Genomic DNA, 17989 nt, shown 5'->3' with positions numbered 1-17989 from the left:
AACTACTATTCTGTGCACCTAGATTGGTTCTAGCTCTGCCCTATGCTTGAGAAAGAAAGAACTGAGGAAATAGTCACTTAACTCAGTTTCTATAGGGTTTAAGTCTTCTGAGAAGAGTTCCATCAGAGAATAATAATACAGCCTTTTTTTTTGTAATTTATATCTTAATGTGGCACTGACAGACAATAAGCAAGTAAGACGATAAAATTACCTTCTAAGAGCACTAGTAAAATGTTAAAGATAATGATAATCACTAATACTTCTAAAGCACTGGGCCAGCCATTCTTTAAAATGATTTATATATGTTAACTTGTTTAAACTTCTCAACAATCCCCCTTTGAAGAGCCTTTAATCTCCATTTCACAAATAAGAAACCTGAGAATCAGATTACTTCCGCAAAATCACACAGCTAAGTAAGCAGTGGAGCCAGGTCATATGGTTGTAGAGTCTGTTATCCTTTGTTGCCTCTCAGACCTTCCAATCTTCCAATTCTTTGTTGGTTACTTTAAACAAGATTCTTAACCTTTCTGAAAAAAAAAAAATTTTGTAAAATCTCAGCAGTAGGATTTACCTGTCTTTTGTAATTAATCCTAGGGGTAGTGGAAAGCCACTGGAGAATGTCAAACAGCTGAATAAGTTACTTAAATTTTTGCTTTAAAACCATCACTTGGCCGCTCTGTTGAGGACAGATTGGAGACAAGCAAGAGTAAAAGCAAGGAGGCCAGTTAGGCCAGTGCTTCTCAAACTTATCTGTGGTGAAGGACCTGTTTTGTTTTGTTTTACTTTATAATTTGTGTGGTATTTTGGTAATGTACAATAAAATGGATATTGTGGCAGTGTGTATCAAATTGCTCTAAAAATTTCTGAGTGCCCTCTCTTGCTGTGTTTACCTTGTCTCACACCAATAACAAGAGTTTGTGGATCAGTATGGGTCCACAGATCACACTTTGAGCAGAATTGAATTCAGCTATTTTTGTAATTTAGGCAAGAGATAATGAAATTTTGGTCCAGACTTGGCAGTGATAAAGTAGCTGAATTTGACAAATATTTGAGAAGTAAAGTTAATAGGATTTGGTGGTGGATTCGATTTGGAAGTCTAGGGAGAGGAGAAGGCTGATTTCCAGGGTTAGTGGTTCTTGTGCATAATACAGGGGAATAGTGGGGGAGGAGGGAGCAGTTTTATGTTAGTTTATGGTAATAGGGGACATATTGATCATGATTCAGTGGGGAATAATCAGTATATAGCTGTTAATGGATGTCTTAATGTGGAAGGTGGGGGTTGAGATTGCCTAAGCAGAAAGTACATAGAGAAGATAAAGGGATGTGGTCCCCTACGACTCTTCAGTATTTAACATTGAGAAAAAGAAATGGAGCAAAGGGGACAGAGAAGATATAGCCAGAGGTTGAAGAATATTTTCCTTAGCATCACTGAAGCCAAGGCAATAGACCGAAAAAGGAGGGTGTGGCTAATCTATGTTGATTGAAGCTGAGAAATCAATTAAGTTGGAAATTCGAGAGAACACAGGGCTTCCTTGGTGGCTCAGTGGTAGAGAATCCACCTACCAATACAGGAGACACAAGTTTGATCCGTGGGTCAGGAAGATCCCCTGGAGAACGCAATGGTAACCCACTTCAGTATGCTTGCCTGGGAAATCCTATGGCCAGAGGAGCCTGACGGGCTACAGTTCATGGGGTCACAAAAGAGTCAGACACGACCTAATGACTTCAACAACAATGAAGAGTACACATTGTATTTTATGGGCAAAAAATGTTATGTCTCAGTTGTCTGTCCATCCATAAACTATTTGATTATGAATTTTTCTTTAATCTGCCTATAGATTTAGGGTAAAATGTTATCTATAACATGAACCATGTCTTCCTTCTTGAGCTCAGAGCCATGTTTCTGTTTATCAGTATCTGGATGTTCTATAAGCATCTCAAACTCATTCATTCATTCATTTTTAATATATTCAAATAGAATATATTTTTTAAGTACTGTTAATCAAGTATTAACTATTATTGGACTTTTCAGAATTCACTTAGACCTCAGAGTCAAGGGGCAATGGACAGTTAAATGTTGTGTAGTGTGATTGGTGCTATCATAGCAGTTTATTCAGGTTGCCTTGTAAGCAGAGAGAAGGGGCCTTAGGGAAAGCTTTCAAAAGAAAGCAGACCATTGGGCAGAGCGTTTCGGAAGGACAAATGGAGAGATGGAAAGGGCAATGCAGGGGTAAAGGAGTTTATTTTGAAAGCTTGCAAAGGCAAGGGATTGTGGCAAGGCACGTGTCTGGGTGGTAGATTAGAGTTTGGCCATACCATTCAGAAGTTTGTCTCTTGAACTTGTACATCTTTCTATTTGCTGTTTTGATTAATATCACTTCCCATTTAGCCACCAAACACGGAGATAGCTTCTGAATACCTTCAAAATTTAAAGATTTTCTTTGTTATTGTCCTAGGTGGTGTTTTGTTTTTGCTGGTTAGCTTTATATTTTATAACCTATATTTATAGAATCATTAAGTGACAGTATAACTTGAATATTTTGGTTATATTTTAATGATTTTTTTTTTTGGATTGGAGAAATTTTATACATACAACTTTTTCTCAAATTTAGAGAATTAAAATGAAGGCCTTGGTAAGGATTGCTAGGAGTTTACTCCTATCCATCAGATATGATCAGTGATCGTACTTTGGGTCTCAATGGAATAATAGCAGTCCTCTGATACCGTAAATGCTATTTTAGATAGTCTAAATGGTCTGAGACTTAAAGTCTTACATCATAGTAGAACACAGTTTATTTTCAGGGATTCCTTCACGAAGAATGCTGTAATTGGCAAAACCTTAGTGGACAAAAAAGTGTATTAGAAAGAGAAATTATGTTAAAATGGGCTTTGTTGTTCAGTCACTAAGTTGAGTCCGACTCTTTCAGTTCAGTTCAGTCACTCAGTCGTGTCCAACTCTTTTCGACCCCATGGACTGCAGCACGCCAGACTTCCCTGTCCCTCACCAACTCCCAGAGTTTACTCAAATTCATGTCCATTAAGTCGGTGATGCCATTCAACCATCTCATCCTCTGTCATCCCCTTCTCCTCCTGCCTTCAGTCTTTCCCATCATCAGGGTCTTTTCAAATGTGTCAGTTCTTCACATCAGGTGACCAAAGTATTGTGGAGTTCTGACTCTGCAACCCCATAAACTGCAGCACACAAGGCTCCTCTGTCCTCCACTATCTCCCAGAGTTTGCTCAAATTCATGGCTGTTGCATCAACCATCTCATCCTCTGCCGGCCTCTTCTCCTTTTGCCAGCATCAGGGAGCTCATTTCCAGTGAATATTCAGGGTTGGTTTCCTTTAGGATTGACTAGTTTGATCTCTTTGCAGTCCAAGGGACTCACAAGAGTCTTCTCCAGCGACTCAGTTCGAAAGCATCGATTCTTCAACACTCAGCCTTCTTTATGGTTTACCAACACAGTAAGTAAAGATTCTAGAAGACATCTGTTTTAAAAAGACAGGATAGACTCCAGCAAAATTTTTGCTACTGAAATCCTTTCTTAAGTTTTTGTAGAAACATCATTAGATTATTCTAATCTGCTAAGGAGTCTTCTTTCCATTTTATATTAAGAAAATTATAACTTAAAAAAAAGTCCTTTTATTAGTTCCTCCTGTCTTTTGCTCGTCTTCTCCCTGGTTTTTGGTTTTTTAAATCTTAATAAGTTCTTGTACGACACCTATATATTTTTTGTATATTATGGTTCTTACAGGTACACTTTCCCAAGCCTTTTATTTATATATACATATGCAGAACTCTTCAGATATTCTTCAGACTTACCTACATGTTCTAAAGGAGGACAGGATAATTATTAGCATTAAATTCTGAATTATATAACTATGTGAAATAGAACTTTACATACATAAAAAAATAGTTTTAAAAAATTTGGTCTACAGATATAAAATAGCATGGGCTCAAACTATGGCTGGGATAGGTTGTTTATACACTTAAAGTGTAAGTAATATAGGAATAAAAATAATTAAGAATAACAAATACAAAAGAAGAGAGGTTTCACTGTGCTATTTATTAGGTGATGTGGTATCTCAAAGGTTGTAGTGTGATTGAAAAGTAGTATGAGGCTTTTAAAATATTATTTGAGATTTAATACACCATTAAAGAAGATACCATTGTTTCCTGCCTGGGTATATTTACAGAACACATTTTCAGTTTTGTGAAAGTGCGTTTTGTCCCCTCCCTCCTGCCCCATCAAAATTAAGTGACTTTTAAGGTAAAGTGTGCAGTTGGGTTTTTTTTTTAGTTGTAATCTGGATGCAGTTTTGGTGTTTTAATGGGAAATTACCCTGAAAGGTAGCTTTAACCACTAAGACAAAAGCAGACAAAGAAAAAGTTGAATATTATTCATCCTGAAATTATCAAGGCAAGTATTGACACAGGAATATTTAAATACATTGAATTTTTTAAAAACATTTATATATTGACTGCATTAGTTCTTTTTTGCTGTGTGTGGGCTTTCTCTAGTTAAAGCAAGTGGAGCTACTCTTTGTTGCAGTGTGTGGGCTTCTCATTGTAGTGGCTTTTCTTGTTGTGGAGCACAGCCCCTAGGCACACGGGCTTCAGTAGTTGCAGCACATGGACTCAATAGTTTCAGCTTTCGGGCTCTAGAGTGGGGGCTCAGTAGTTATGGTGCAGAGGCTTAGTTGCTCCGCAGCTTGTGGAGTCCTCCCAGATCAGGGATCAAACCTGTGTTCCTTGCATGAAAGTCCTGAATGAATAACTTTATTTATTTAAATTTTTTTGGTGGCCACTCTTAGGATCAGTTTAAACCTTTGTTAACCAGTTACAGTGGTTATAGCTATGCGACAGATATGCAATATGGCCGTTAAGTTTAACATGTCCAGTTTTGTTAGAGTAGTTCAAGTAGGGTATGGGCACACACCAAGCATATTTGGTCAATTCTGGTTGCATTCAAAGCACATTTTTTAAAAAACTGAAGATACTTAAGTGAGCATTTTATCAGTGGCATTTGAGAACTGGCTTGAATCAAGTGGTACTGACGAGGTATCTTGATTTATGCTTTCCTGTTGATTTTATTTTCTCAGGTATCTCATTTTCGCTGTTATTTTGTCTGCCAGCCTTTTTCCCACCCAAAATTCTGTATTTCTTCATCAGATTGTATAATGAAACTAGTTGTTTTTCCCTAGCAGTACATAACCAGGTTTAGTTCAACGTGGGCCTGAGAAAGTAACAACTAACTGCAGTGTAAAGATACCTTGACCTGGAATTTCGTCATAGATCATTTTGGGGAAGAAATACCCTTTTTAAAGTCCTGTACCAGACCTGTGAAGTAATTTAGATATTTTATCTTATTTACTTAGCACTAACCCATGAGGGTCATACCGTAAGTTTTTGAAGCATACTTGCCAGCAATTACCAGATGCACTATTATTTTTTATACGCCAGAGAGGGAGAGTACTGTCAGTTGCAGTTTTAAAATGCCATCAGTTTCAGACATGCTAGACTATATATTAAAAAAAAATTGGTATCTTAGAATTTATGAAATGTGCCATTAGTGCTGTTTCATTTTATGGTTATCACCCAAGATCATCAACATAACTAACCTCCCAACAGCAAGTGAAGTCAGGATAAATTTAGTTTTACTTTACCTCAGAGATCTCTAGGCAGTATACCGTAGAGGTTAAGAGTGCATCCAGTCTGCTTTTTAATAGCTTTCTGGCTTTAGGTGGGTTACTTAGTGTCTCTGCCTCCGTGTTCTTATCTGTAAAATGGAAAAGATAACCATACCTACCTTGTTAAGAGTTGTTATAAGAACCAAATGAGTTTTGTTTACATTTAGAGTAATGCTTTCCACATAAATTGCTTTGTGTAAATGTTGGTTAATTAAAAACAGTTAATTAAATAAGATTCTTATTCTTAACCTAAGAATAAGGAGATGCTTAAAAGGAAGGGGAAAAGGATCTAATAGTTCATTGTTACTTTGTGCACCCAATAGAGATTAAAAGTATTTTGTTAATTTGTCTTTGAAATTAGTAAGTAATTAGTATTAGTATTAGTAAGATTGCCATCTTCATGATTTTGATACCTAAATTCATAAAAATAATACTACTGTATAAGGGTTCAGTGAAATCTGCTTTCCTTTCTGTTATGACATATTTAATCAGAATGTTGATGTGCTGTGACAGATATCTTAAAAATAACCTGTTATATACTTATGATTCCTGTCAACCTCATAAGGAATTCATTTGGAAATATTTTTAAGAGTTTCATTATTAAAGAACTATATTTAAAACATCTGGCTTCTGCACTGAAATATATGGAGGAAAAGTTTTTATTTTTATATGTGAAGCAGTTTTTATTTATTTTAAAAGTTTTAATATGTACGTGGTTTTGTTGCGTCACTTTTTTTTTTTTTTTTTTTTGCCACACCAGGAGGCATGGGGGATCCTAGTTCCCTGACCAGGGATCAAACCCGTGTCCTTGCCCCCGCCCTCCCCCTCCCCCCCAGCATTGGAAGCACAGTCTTAACCTCTGCGCTGCCAGAGAAATGCCTGTTGCTTCATTTTTTTTTAGGTTTATTTATTTCTTTTTGGCTGCACTGGGTCTTCCTTCTTGAGCCAAGGCTTTCTCTAGTTGAGGGGTCTGCACTCTGTTTGCAGTGTGTGGGCTTCTCACTGCAGTGGCTTTTCTTGTTGGGTAGCACAGGCTCTAGCTGCACAGGATTCACTGGTTGCAGCACATGGGCTTAGTTGCTTCATGGCATATGGGATCTTCCTGGACCAAGAATCGAATTTATGTCCTGTGCATTGGCAGGTGGGCTCTCAGCCACTGGACCACCGGGGAAGTTCCTTGTTGCTTCATTTGAGATTTAAAATCTTGTCATTTACCCTGATATAAAAGTAAGCCCTTCCTTTGAGCTTCTTGGTATTTCCCCTTTTCCCACTTTTGCCTTGTTTTTATTTCTTTCTGTTTTACACTCACATCATTCATTTATTCCATAAATTGACCAACTATTAAATGGTGGGTTCTGTATTTCAGTAATAAATTGGAAATAGCCCTTGACCTGGAAGACTCACTATTTAGGATTTATTAATACTGTTTAGTCATTGAGTGCATAGGCACAGTGCTGAAGATTTGATATATCTGCTCTTTTTGTTTCAATCCTCATAACTACCCTGCTAGGGTAGGTCATTACTTTTCAAATGTTTCCATTAAATAAATGGCAGAGAAGAGTGCCCTTTTAGGTGGTGAAGATCTGAGTGTGGTCCAGGTAATGTAGAGAGGGAGAGCTTTGGTGTTGAAATTCTTTTCAGATTAGTGTCTTCTCTCCTAAAACGGATTTGACTCTTGCATTCCATTACCCTAATATAGCCTTCTTTGTTTTAATGTAAAAATGGTTTAGATTAGCATGAGGGAGGATATTTTTTTAAGTGTTCTATCCCGGTTTTGGCATGGAGGAGACATGGCACTGGGAATCAGATTGTATTATAAATGTTTAGGCATCAGAGTTGCTTATTTATTATATATTGATTTGCTTTTCCAATTTTAGGTAGACTTTTATTGGAATGTAACATACATTCATGGACATGCACTTAACATTGTACGCAACAACACGCTTGTGTGTGGCTTCTAAAATCAATTTTTATGTGATCCGTCAGTGTAGTGTATAGTGTGGTAGCTTCTTCTTTCTCATTCTATTGTATTCCATCCTGTTGTATGACTATGTATGTATAAATACTGTAATTTATCCCTTCTACTGTTGATGAACATCTCGGTGGTTTCCAGTTTTGAGTCACAATGCCTAATGCCCCTATAGAATATTCTCGTACATATCTTTTGCTGCACATGTGCACAGAATTGCTGTAGTAGAATTTTTGGACCATGTGTGTTTTTGTTCTGTTTCAGTTTATATTACCCAGTGTTTCCAAAGTGTCTTTTCAATAGTGAATGAGGGTTCTATTTGTCCCACATACTCTGCAACATTTGCTTGATATTGTTTGATTTATTTAGCTGTTCTGGTGGGTGTAAAGTGGTATGACTAGTTTTTCAAAATATACATGATTCCTTTCTTCAAGCATACTCACATACCCCTCCCGTGTGCACACCAAAGGAAAATAGAGACTTGTATATTTTCATAAAACTCATCAAATGATTCTGGTTGCCTTGTCAGTTGGTAAGATGCAGAATATAAAACAAATGTAAGTATAATTTAAGGAAAATAATGCTGTCATGAAAATTGCAGCTTTGCTGTATAGTTTACTGACTTTCTGATAAATGGTTCATTTCTGCCTAGCTGTTGCTAAACTTGGGAAAGGTTTTAAGATTTTGCAACCCTGCAAAAAGTTTTGTAGGCCCTTTTATTGAGTTAGTCTGTAGCATTGCCCCAAAGCTCTAATTATGCAAAGCTGGAATGCACTTGCTCTTGACTGTCTACCCAGATTGTAGGTTGTGTTCATTCATTATTTTGTGAGGTTTTGCTGCCCCTTAAATAAAGGAAGTGCTGTCTACACAGCCAAGCTTACTCAATTTTCAGAACTTGAAAGTTGAGCAAATTTTACCAAATGCCCACAGCTTGCTATGTTGTTTAGAGACTCATAACTGCAGATGAACTCATAGTTTTCCCTTTTTAACATTGTCTTATGCATTTGTAGAGCTAGTATTTTAATATCTGACCTTATTTCTTGCTAGAAAGTACTGTTCCTGGGTAGTGCAGCTCTTTGATTAATACTGGTGCTCTACATATTCTTGAGTAGCTACTGATTTGCTAGTCATAAAAATCATGAAATTATTAGCTCATCGTCAGAAGAGCTGACATGGCATTCATGTTCTCAAGTGTTCTCTTGAGGTATAAGAACATCTATTTTGCAAAGCATTTCCTTGAGAGGTCAGGGCTGGTAGGTAGATGGCAATAGCCTCCTTTTATTTAGTCTAGGTTGACCATGTGTTACATCATTTCAAAAAGACTGAATTAAAATCCAGGGTCTCTTAACACATTGTTCTTCATGGATCAGCTTCATTTCTTTCTTTCAACTTCTTTCTCTTTGTCCGCACCCCCCCCCTTTTTTTTTCATCTTTTTTTTCCTCTGTAAACTAAGCAGCTATATGAAATATTTTCCTGGTTATAGACATGCAGGGTATAAAGATATAGACAATTTCTTTCCCCTAGATTTTATAATCTAAGAGTTCTCAAAAGTTGTTCCTCATATCTTTCTCAAGGATGATGGTTTTTCCTAATTGTCTAGGTTAGTACTAGTTTATGTCTTCTGTCCCAGCATCTTGTCTGATTTAACATTTGTAATGTCTTTATTTTAATGAAATATTGTTGTTAACAACTGCTTTAAAATAAGCCTTAGTAGTTTGGTAGAATTTTTATTTCTAGCTGCTGCCATAGTGTGGTCTAGTGATAGGTAAGAGACATGTGTAATAGTGAGGTCTGTCTTAAAAGGAGGTAAAACTTTTAAGTACTCCTCTCTTTCCCGAACCCATCTCAGATACATTATAACCAGTGACAGTATCAGGGTGGGGCTCTCCATGATTAGAAGTGGACTGGAACATTAGTGATAAGGAGCAACTAACTCCTCTTGGGTGATGGTAAGAGATTTGATGCCTCTGCCTTCATCTCTTTGGGTACCAGCCTGTTCCATGTTCATGCAGCTTGCAAGATTCATGAAATCAGAATGATGGCAGCAAGTGGTATCAGTGGAAAATTGTAGGTTACATAAGCTGAAATCGTGACTGAGTGGTTCTGGAATAGAATGGGTAAGCAGCATTTTTTAGTAGAGCTTTTTGTGGTGGTGGAAGGGTGCTATGATCCCCATGTTCCATTATTGGTAGCCTTTGGTCACTTGCATCTATTGAGCACTGAAAATGAGTCTAGTACAACTGAGGAGCTGAATTTCTAGTTTAAATATTTTGTTATTTGGTAAGACTTTTATTTTGCAATATTTTTGTTATTTGGTAAGACTTTTTTATTAGTGGTTTTACTTGATCTGCTCTAACTAGGTATTTGCCTCTCTGACCTTATCTATGTTTCTTCAATGCCTGGCTGATTTAGGTTCTTAATGAATGTTTGCTCAGTAAATGCTAGATGAACATGAAATTGTTCTAGTGTCCTGGAATTCTAGAACAAAGAACATTGCTTAGACACTTTTTAAAAAGTGACTTGAAAACTAGTAAAAGGAACTGTTACTCTGTTTTGTTTTTGGCCATGCCACTTGGTTTACAAAATTTTAGTTCCCCCACTAGGAAACCCTGGCCATCAGCAGTGAAAGCACAAGAGTCTTAACCACTGGTCCACCAGGCAATTGCCATGTTTTTTACTGTAATTAAATGAGAAGAAGGAGAACTTTGAAGAAAAATGACTTATGATTTAAAAAAATAAATTAATACCCTGTGGAGGCTAAAGCTTTAATCACATGTTTACTCATATTTTCCTAAAATAGATGAGGGGAAGAGTAGGAAAAGGGAGAGGGAAGGGAGGAAATATAGCTTTTATTATGGATGAAGGTTTTAGTACTCAGATAAAGCTGAACAATGCCTAGGGTTAATGTAAGTGGATCCAGAATTGGCAACTAACTGTGCAGAAACTACTGTAAGTATTTTATAGACCTTATCTCTTGACACTCATTATATTCTTTCTGAGTGAGAAATTATTGCCTTTCTGAGGATGAGAAAGGTAAGGGCCAGAATGAGAAAGTAACTTGTTCAAGAGTTATAAAACCTAAAAAAGATTTTTTTTTTTTTTTTTTGATTTGCACTATGTCATGTACAGGTCTTTTCCTGCGTGTCCATTTTGATGAGTTTTGACAGGTATATTCACCTATGTAACAACAGACCAATCAAGATGTGGGATCATTTCCATTACTCCAGAAAGTTCTCTTGGAGATTATGCAATTTCTAAGAGACACTTTGGGCATCAGTCTATCTTTGTACAGCTACATCTCCACGTTACTTGCGTTAAAAGGGAGGTGGAAGCTGTTAGAGATAAGCAGTGTGAGAGCAGCGGCATTCATAGCTCATGTAATAGCTGATGAAGAGCCAAATGATAAAGGTTAAAAAAGCAAAAACAGAACCTCAAAAACATATTCAGGCAAATTTAACTGTTCTTTGTAGTTCATGAGATTATTACTGTTTTGTAAACTAGTTCTATTTTTTAATTTTATATTAGTACTCATACACATTGAACCAATTTATTTAGTGTGTTCTGTGTACCAGGCACTATATTAGGTGTTGTCTATACAGTCCCATTCAATATAGCAGTCATTTGAGATATTACCATTTATTATTCCCAATTTACAAACAAGAAAATTGAGATCCAGCTGCAGAATTTGTACCCAAGTCTAAAATCAGAAACCAAATTCTTAACCCTGATGGTGTTCTGTGGATCATTCTATGATACTAAATCCTACCTGGTACTTTGATTTTTAGGAGACAACAAATTATGTGCTGTCTAGTAAATATGTAACACTTTTCCAGTAGTGACTTCAAATCTAATCAGTATGTCTTTGCTTAGTATATGCCATCTTATACAATAGGCAGTAGTTATGTAAAGTTGAAAATAGAATCATCTCAAGGAGTTCTGCGTGTTTGATGAATTGAAAAACCATAGTATTTCCAATTAAGAATCCTGGACTCAATTTCTGAGTTACTTTTTTGTCTTTTGGGTTTTGTTTTTTTTTAACTCTGTGACCTTAGATCATATTACTTCTGTTTTTCAGTTTCTCTGTAGAAGTAGCTACTTCATTTAGTTGTTTAAAGGATCAAATGAGATAATATGTGTAAGAGTAAAATTCTAAACTACAAAGTAAAATCTTGTGGATTACTATACTAATAACTACACTTGATTAATCCTGTTTGCGAGGCATTGGTTATGAAAGTGCTTGGGTAGTAGCTAAGGAATTATTCATTTTGCTGAAGAAAATGGTATGGGAGTAAACTTAAGTGTTTGGTTAGTAAATGTTTTACAGAAGTGGCAGTTAAGGTGGACAGATTAAAACACTGTTGATGCTTAAAGAAGAGATATGGTTAACTTATCTGTTGTTTGTTCATTGAGATAGCTTCTCTCGAGTTTGAGAAAAAAGTGTTGTTATAATTTATAAATTAGAGCCCTGATAAAGGTTTTACCCGAAGGGACTTGTGAGATCTAGTTCATATTATGTCTTCCTTGTTTCCACAGACCTTAGCTCAGTGTAGAGCACAAGTCAGTGATTGGGGAGGGGCTGAGAGAAATAGACTATAAAGGAAGAAATGAATGAGTAAAAACAAAATAATAGGGAGGCGGTCTTGCAGCTTGCCATACTGAGTTGTCTCCTGACTGCTAGTTTTGCCCTTTTTGGTTCACCACAGTTTATATGTCACTGTAATTTAAAATCTTAATGAGGTTTAATGAACATAGTTATAAAGTGCCATGCTAAGCATTTAAATAAGGCTGATTTTTTAAAATCCCATATTGTCTTTATAAGATTTCTGGAAATAGCCTCCTTTTAAAAAGTGAAATTATGTGCTTCATATATTTTTAAGGGAATATGGCCTCTAATACAGTTCTATCTAGGCTTATAATTTTCTCATTGTGCCTTGTATATAAGTTATTTACATAAGTAATAAGAAAACAAATGAGCTTGTAGCAACTAGCATGACATACAAATCTAGTTGTTTTTAAATGATGATTTTTTTTTTTTTAATGGTTGCCAAAGATCCAGAGTGTCCTTAATATGTAATGCTACAGGAAAAGCAATCAGGTTTAGAAGTGATTGGTAGTTTATTTTTTTCCCCAAGAAGGTCATTGCACTATGAGGAGATCATGTAGTGATACTGAGTACCTCTTAGTCTACAGTGTATGAGTCTCCCTGTATAAGCTTATGGTAGAACTGGATCAGATTTAGTGATTCTTGCCCTGAATGCTTTGTTTAACCAAAAGCTCTGCTGTGTGACCTGAAGCCAAAAGGGGCTGGGGTAGAATCCAGATCTCTCAACACGGATTCCAGGGCTTTTTTCCATTTTTACCTTTTTTAAGATAAGCTATAGTGTGTCTGTGTCGAGAAATGTTAAACGATTTTTACTTTTAATCCTTTTTTTTTTTTAATATGTTAAATCAACAGAAATGGAGTGATTTTTGTGGGATTACAGTGTGTGCACACAGGGGTTCCTCTTTTTTTTTTTTTTGAAGGAGAACCTTCGTGTTGATTGATAAGGCAACAGTAAGCAGAGGTTTTAAATTCCTGCTGTACAAACCTTCCCCACCAAGTATTAATGACTTTTAGGATTTATCAAACAGAGAAAGAGTTAGTCTAAAAATGTCTATTTTGTCTGTTCTAATTAAGTTTCCATATATGTATAATTAAAATTTCTTCCTTACTATTGGTGTTAGAAGATGTTATAGATTTCAAAAAAGGTGCCATGACACTGGAATAAAACCCTGGGACAAAGAAGTTAAAAACTAGCCTAGTCTCTCAGGATAATACCTAGGTAAAACATTGAGTCTGCCTGTAGACTAATAAAGTATGTGAAGACTGAGTCATAGCAGAGGACAAATGGATAGCTGCAGCAGTGATGATGAGATGAATGTATTATTGGTATTAATAGGTTTCTGGTCTAATCCTCACACTAGAAATGTGGTCCTCAGTGTGAAATTCCTAGATCAGCAGCATCAGCACCACCTGAGACTTGTTAGAACCGTAAATTCTGGGGCCTGACCCAGACCCACTAAATTATTAACCCTGGGAACCGTAAATTCTGGGGCCTGACCCAGACCCACTAAATTATTAACCCTGGGATTGTGGCTCAGTATTCTGCTTTAACAAGCCTTCCAGGTGATTCTCATGCACAATTAAATTTGAGAATCACTGCCCTAGAGAAATATAAAGCTGTGAGTCTACTATTTGTAATCACATAAGAGGTTGGAACTACCTATTTGGACCATATCAGGTTACAGATAGTCTGCTTTTGATTTACAGAAACTTCAAATTACCAAATTTTAAAGAAAAGTCACCTTTTATTTTGGGCAGAGAGTTCAGACTGTAAACAACTTCTTCACTTAGGCCTCTATTAATAGCCAAAATAGGAAAAAGTTAAAGGCCCAGGTGGTTCAGATGGTAAAGAATCTGCCTGCAATGCAGGAGACCTAGGGTTTGATCCCTGGGTTGAGAAGATCGCCTGGAGAAGGAACAGGCTGCCCACTCCAGTGTTCTTGCCTGGAAAACTCCATAGACAGAGCCTAGCAGGCTACAGTCCATGGGGTCACAAAGAATCAGACATGACTGAGCAACTAACACAACAACAACAAAGACTATAAAGTAAAAGGAAGTATTTGCTCAACCCCTGTGGTGAGGGAAGGTGGGGAGTAAGGCCCTGTGTAATTGCATCATCATTAGCTGTAACTCCTAGATGCTGACACCCTCCTCCCGCTCTCCCCAGCTCATTCCTCTTATATAGGAGTATGTATAGTCAGGAGGAAAGAATGGTCTTTCCACCCTTAGCTAGCTTTTTTTTTTTCTCTTGAGGGTTCAGAATGTTTCCATTGCTGTATCCTTCATCACCTCCTGTTCCTGTTCCCTAAAGACTTTTACCAGTACCTGTGTCTAGATGTGATGCCACTGAGTCTAATCACTCTCCTGAGAGTCACAGCTGTTTCTGTTTCAAAGAGAAGCCTTTCTCTCTGTGTTATGTACACTTTAGTGAACTTGAGTAAACTTGAAATAAACTGGTTTAAGTGATTGGAGCTACAAGATGGCTATTCTCTTTTTGCATCTAGGTTTGAGTTAGCTATTCCATTAATTCCTCAGACCATTTAATTAGTCCTTTGCTTCTTTTTAAAATATAAACTCTAGACCTTGCACTGCAGAAATGAAGAAAAAAACCTTCATGGAGATCATAGTTTAGGTTAAAAACAAAACTGTACATATAAAACTCAGTCATAAAAGACAATAAATGAAGGGGAGTACATGATAGAGGTGGTAGGTATATTTAATGTGAGCTGGCTGTGACAAAATGTGGTCCACTGGAGAAGGGAATGGCAAACCACTTCAGTATTCTTGCCTCGAGAACACCATGAACAGTATGAAAAGGCACAAATATAGGACACTGAAAGATGAACTCCCCAGATCGGTAGGGGCCCAATATGCTACTGGAGATCAGTGGAGAAATAACTCCAGAAAGAATGAAGAAATGGAGCCAAAGCAAAAACAACACCCAGTTGTGGATATGACTGGTAATGGAAGCAAGGTCCTATGCTGTAAAAAGCAACATTGCATAGGAACCGGGAATGTTAGGTCCATGAATCAAGGAAAATTGGAAGTGGTCAAACAGAAGATGGCAAGAGTGAATATTGACATTCTAGGAATCAGAGAACTAAAATGGACTGGAATGGGTGAATTTAACTCAGATGAGCATTATATCTACTACTGTGGGCGGGAATCCCTTAGAAGAAATGGAGTAGCCATCATAGTCAACAAAAGGGTCTGAAATGCAGTACTTGGATGCAGTCTCAAAAACTACAGAATGATCTCTGTTCGCTTCCAAGGCAAACCATTCAATGTCACCGTAATCCAAGTCTACGCCCTGACGAGTAATGCTGAAGAAGCTGAAGTTGAACGGTTCTGTGAAGGCCTTTTAGAACTAACACCCAAAAAGGATGTCCTTTTCATTATAGGGGACTGGAATGCAAAAGTAGGAAGTCAAGAAACACCTGGCGTAACAGGCAGGTTTGGCCTTGGAGTACAGAATGAAGCATGGCAAAGGCTAATAGAGTTCTGCCAAGAGAACGCACTGGCCATAGTAAACACCCTGTTCCAACAACACAAGAGAAGACTGTACACATGGATATCACCAGATGGTCAACACCAAAATCAGATTGATTATATGCTTTGCAGCCAAAGATGGAGAAGCTCTATACAGTCAGCAAAAACAAGACTGGGAGATGACTGTGGCTCGGATCATGAACTCCTTATTGCCAAATTCAGACATAAATTGAAGAAAGTAGGCAAAACCACTAGACCATTCAGGTGTGACATAAATTATACAGAGGAAGTGAGAAATAGGTTTAAGGGACTACATCTGAGAGAGCACCTAATGAACTATGGACGGAGGTTCATAACATTGTACAGGAGACAGAGATCAAGCCATCCCCTAAGAAAAAGAAATGCAAAAAAAGCAAAATGGCTGTCTGAGGAGGCCTTACAAATAGCTGTGAAAAAAAGAGAAGCCAGAAGCAAAGGAGAAAAGGAAAGATATACCCATTTGAATGCAGAGTTCCAAAGAATAGCAAGGAGAGATAAGAAAGCCTTCCTCAGTAATAAGTGCAAAGAAATAGAGGAAAACAATAGAATGGGAAAGACTAGAGATCTCTTCAAGAAAATGAGAGATACCAAGGGAACATTTCATGCAAAGATGGCCTCAATAAAGGACAGAAATGGTATGAACCTAACAGAAGCAGAAGCTGTTAAGAAGAAGTGGCAGGAATACACAGAAGACCTGTACAAAAAGGATCTTCACGACCCAGATAATCACGATGGTGTGATCATTCACTTAGAGCCAGACATCCTGGAATGTGAAGTCAAGTGGGCCTTAGGAAGCATCACTACGAACCAAGCTAGTGGAGGTGATGGAATTCCAGTTGAGCTATTTCAAATCCTGAAAGATGATACTGTGAAAGTGCTGCACTCAATATGCCAGCAAATTTGGAAAACTCAGCAGTGGCCACAGGACTGGAAAAGATCAGTTTTCCTTCCACTCCCAAAGAAAGGCACTGCCGAAGAATGCTCAAACTACCGCACAATGGCACTCATCTCACACGCTAGTAAAGTAATGCTCAAAATTTTCCAAGCTAGGCTTCAGCAATACGTGAACTGTGAACTTCCAGATGTTCAAGCTGGTTTTAGAAAAGGCAGAAGAACCAGAGATCAAATTGCCAACATCTGTTGGATCATCAAAAAGCACGAGTGTTCCAGAAAAACATCTATTTCTGCTTTATTGACGACGTCAAAGCCTTCAACCATGTGGATCATCACAAACTGTGGAAAACTCTGAAAGAGATGGGAATACCAGACCACCTTACCTGTCTCCTAAGAAATCTGTATGCAAGTCAGGAAGCAACAGTTAGAACTGGACATGGAACAACAGATGGTTCCACATAGGGAAAGGAGTACGTCAAGGCTGTATATTGTCACCCTGCTTATTCAACTTATATGCAGAGTACATCATGTGAAATGCCAGGCTGGATGAAGCACAAGCTAGAATCAAGATTGCCAGGAGAAATATCAGTAACCTCAGAAATGCAGATGACACCACCCTTATGGCAGAAAGTGAAGAAGAGCCAAAGAGCCTCTTGATGAAAGTGAAAGAGGAGAGTGAAAAAGTTGGCTTAAAGCTCAACATTCAGAAAACTAAGATCATGGCATCCAGTCCCAGCACTTCATGGCAAATAGATAGGGAAACAGTGGCAGACTTATTTTTTGGGGCTCCAAAATCACTGCAGATGGTGATTGCAGCCATGAAATTAAAAGCACTTAACTTCTTGGAAGAAAACTTATAACCAACCTAGACAGCATATTGAAAAGCAGAAACATTGCTTTGTCAACAAAGGTCCATCTAGTCAAGGCTATAGTTTTTCCAGTAGTCATGTATGGATGTGAGAGTTGGACTGTAAAGAAAGCTGAGTGCTTAAGAACTGATGCTTTTGAACTGTGGTGTTGGAGAAGACTCTTGAGAGTCCCTTGGACAGCAAGGAGATCAAACCAGTTCATTCTAAAGGAGATCAGTCCTGAATATTCATCTGAAGGACTGATATTGAAGCTGAAACTCCAATACTTTGGCCACCTGATGCGAAGAGCTGACTCATTTGAGAAGACCCTGTAGCTGGGAAAGATTAAAGGCAGGAGGAGAAGGGGACGACAGAGAATGAGATGGTTGGATGGCATCACCTACTCAATAGAGATGAGTTTGAGTAAACTCCTGAAGTTGGTGATAGACAGGGA

At 37.6% G+C, this 17989-nt stretch overlaps 1 protein-coding gene across 10 annotated transcripts in view; it reads left to right on the top strand.

The window, feature by feature from the left end:
- Positions 1-17989, top strand: part of SPOPL (speckle type BTB/POZ protein like) — a 59784-nt gene that overhangs the window by 7514 nt on the left and 34281 nt on the right. For 3 of the 10 annotated variants that reach the window (XM_081579102.1, XM_081579106.1, XM_081579104.1), the window contains exon 2: positions 3377-3466. The exons of the other annotated variants lie outside the window; for them this stretch is intronic. In XM_081579102.1, coding sequence (XP_081435228.1) covers positions 3451-3466 — 16 coding nt within the window. In that variant the 5' untranslated portion in view covers positions 3377-3450. The remainder of the gene's footprint in view (positions 1-3376; positions 3467-17989) is intronic. 10 annotated transcript variants of the gene reach the window in all.

The sequence above is a fragment of the Giraffa tippelskirchi genome, chromosome 3 (assembly GCF_054371585.1).
Source record: "Giraffa tippelskirchi isolate mGirTip1 chromosome 3, T2T-mGirTip1v1.2.pri, whole genome shotgun sequence".
Lineage (NCBI taxonomy): Eukaryota > Metazoa > Chordata > Mammalia > Artiodactyla > Giraffidae > Giraffa > Giraffa tippelskirchi.
The sequence above is the reverse complement of the archived record's forward strand: the minus strand, read 5'-3'. Positions and strand labels throughout refer to the sequence as shown.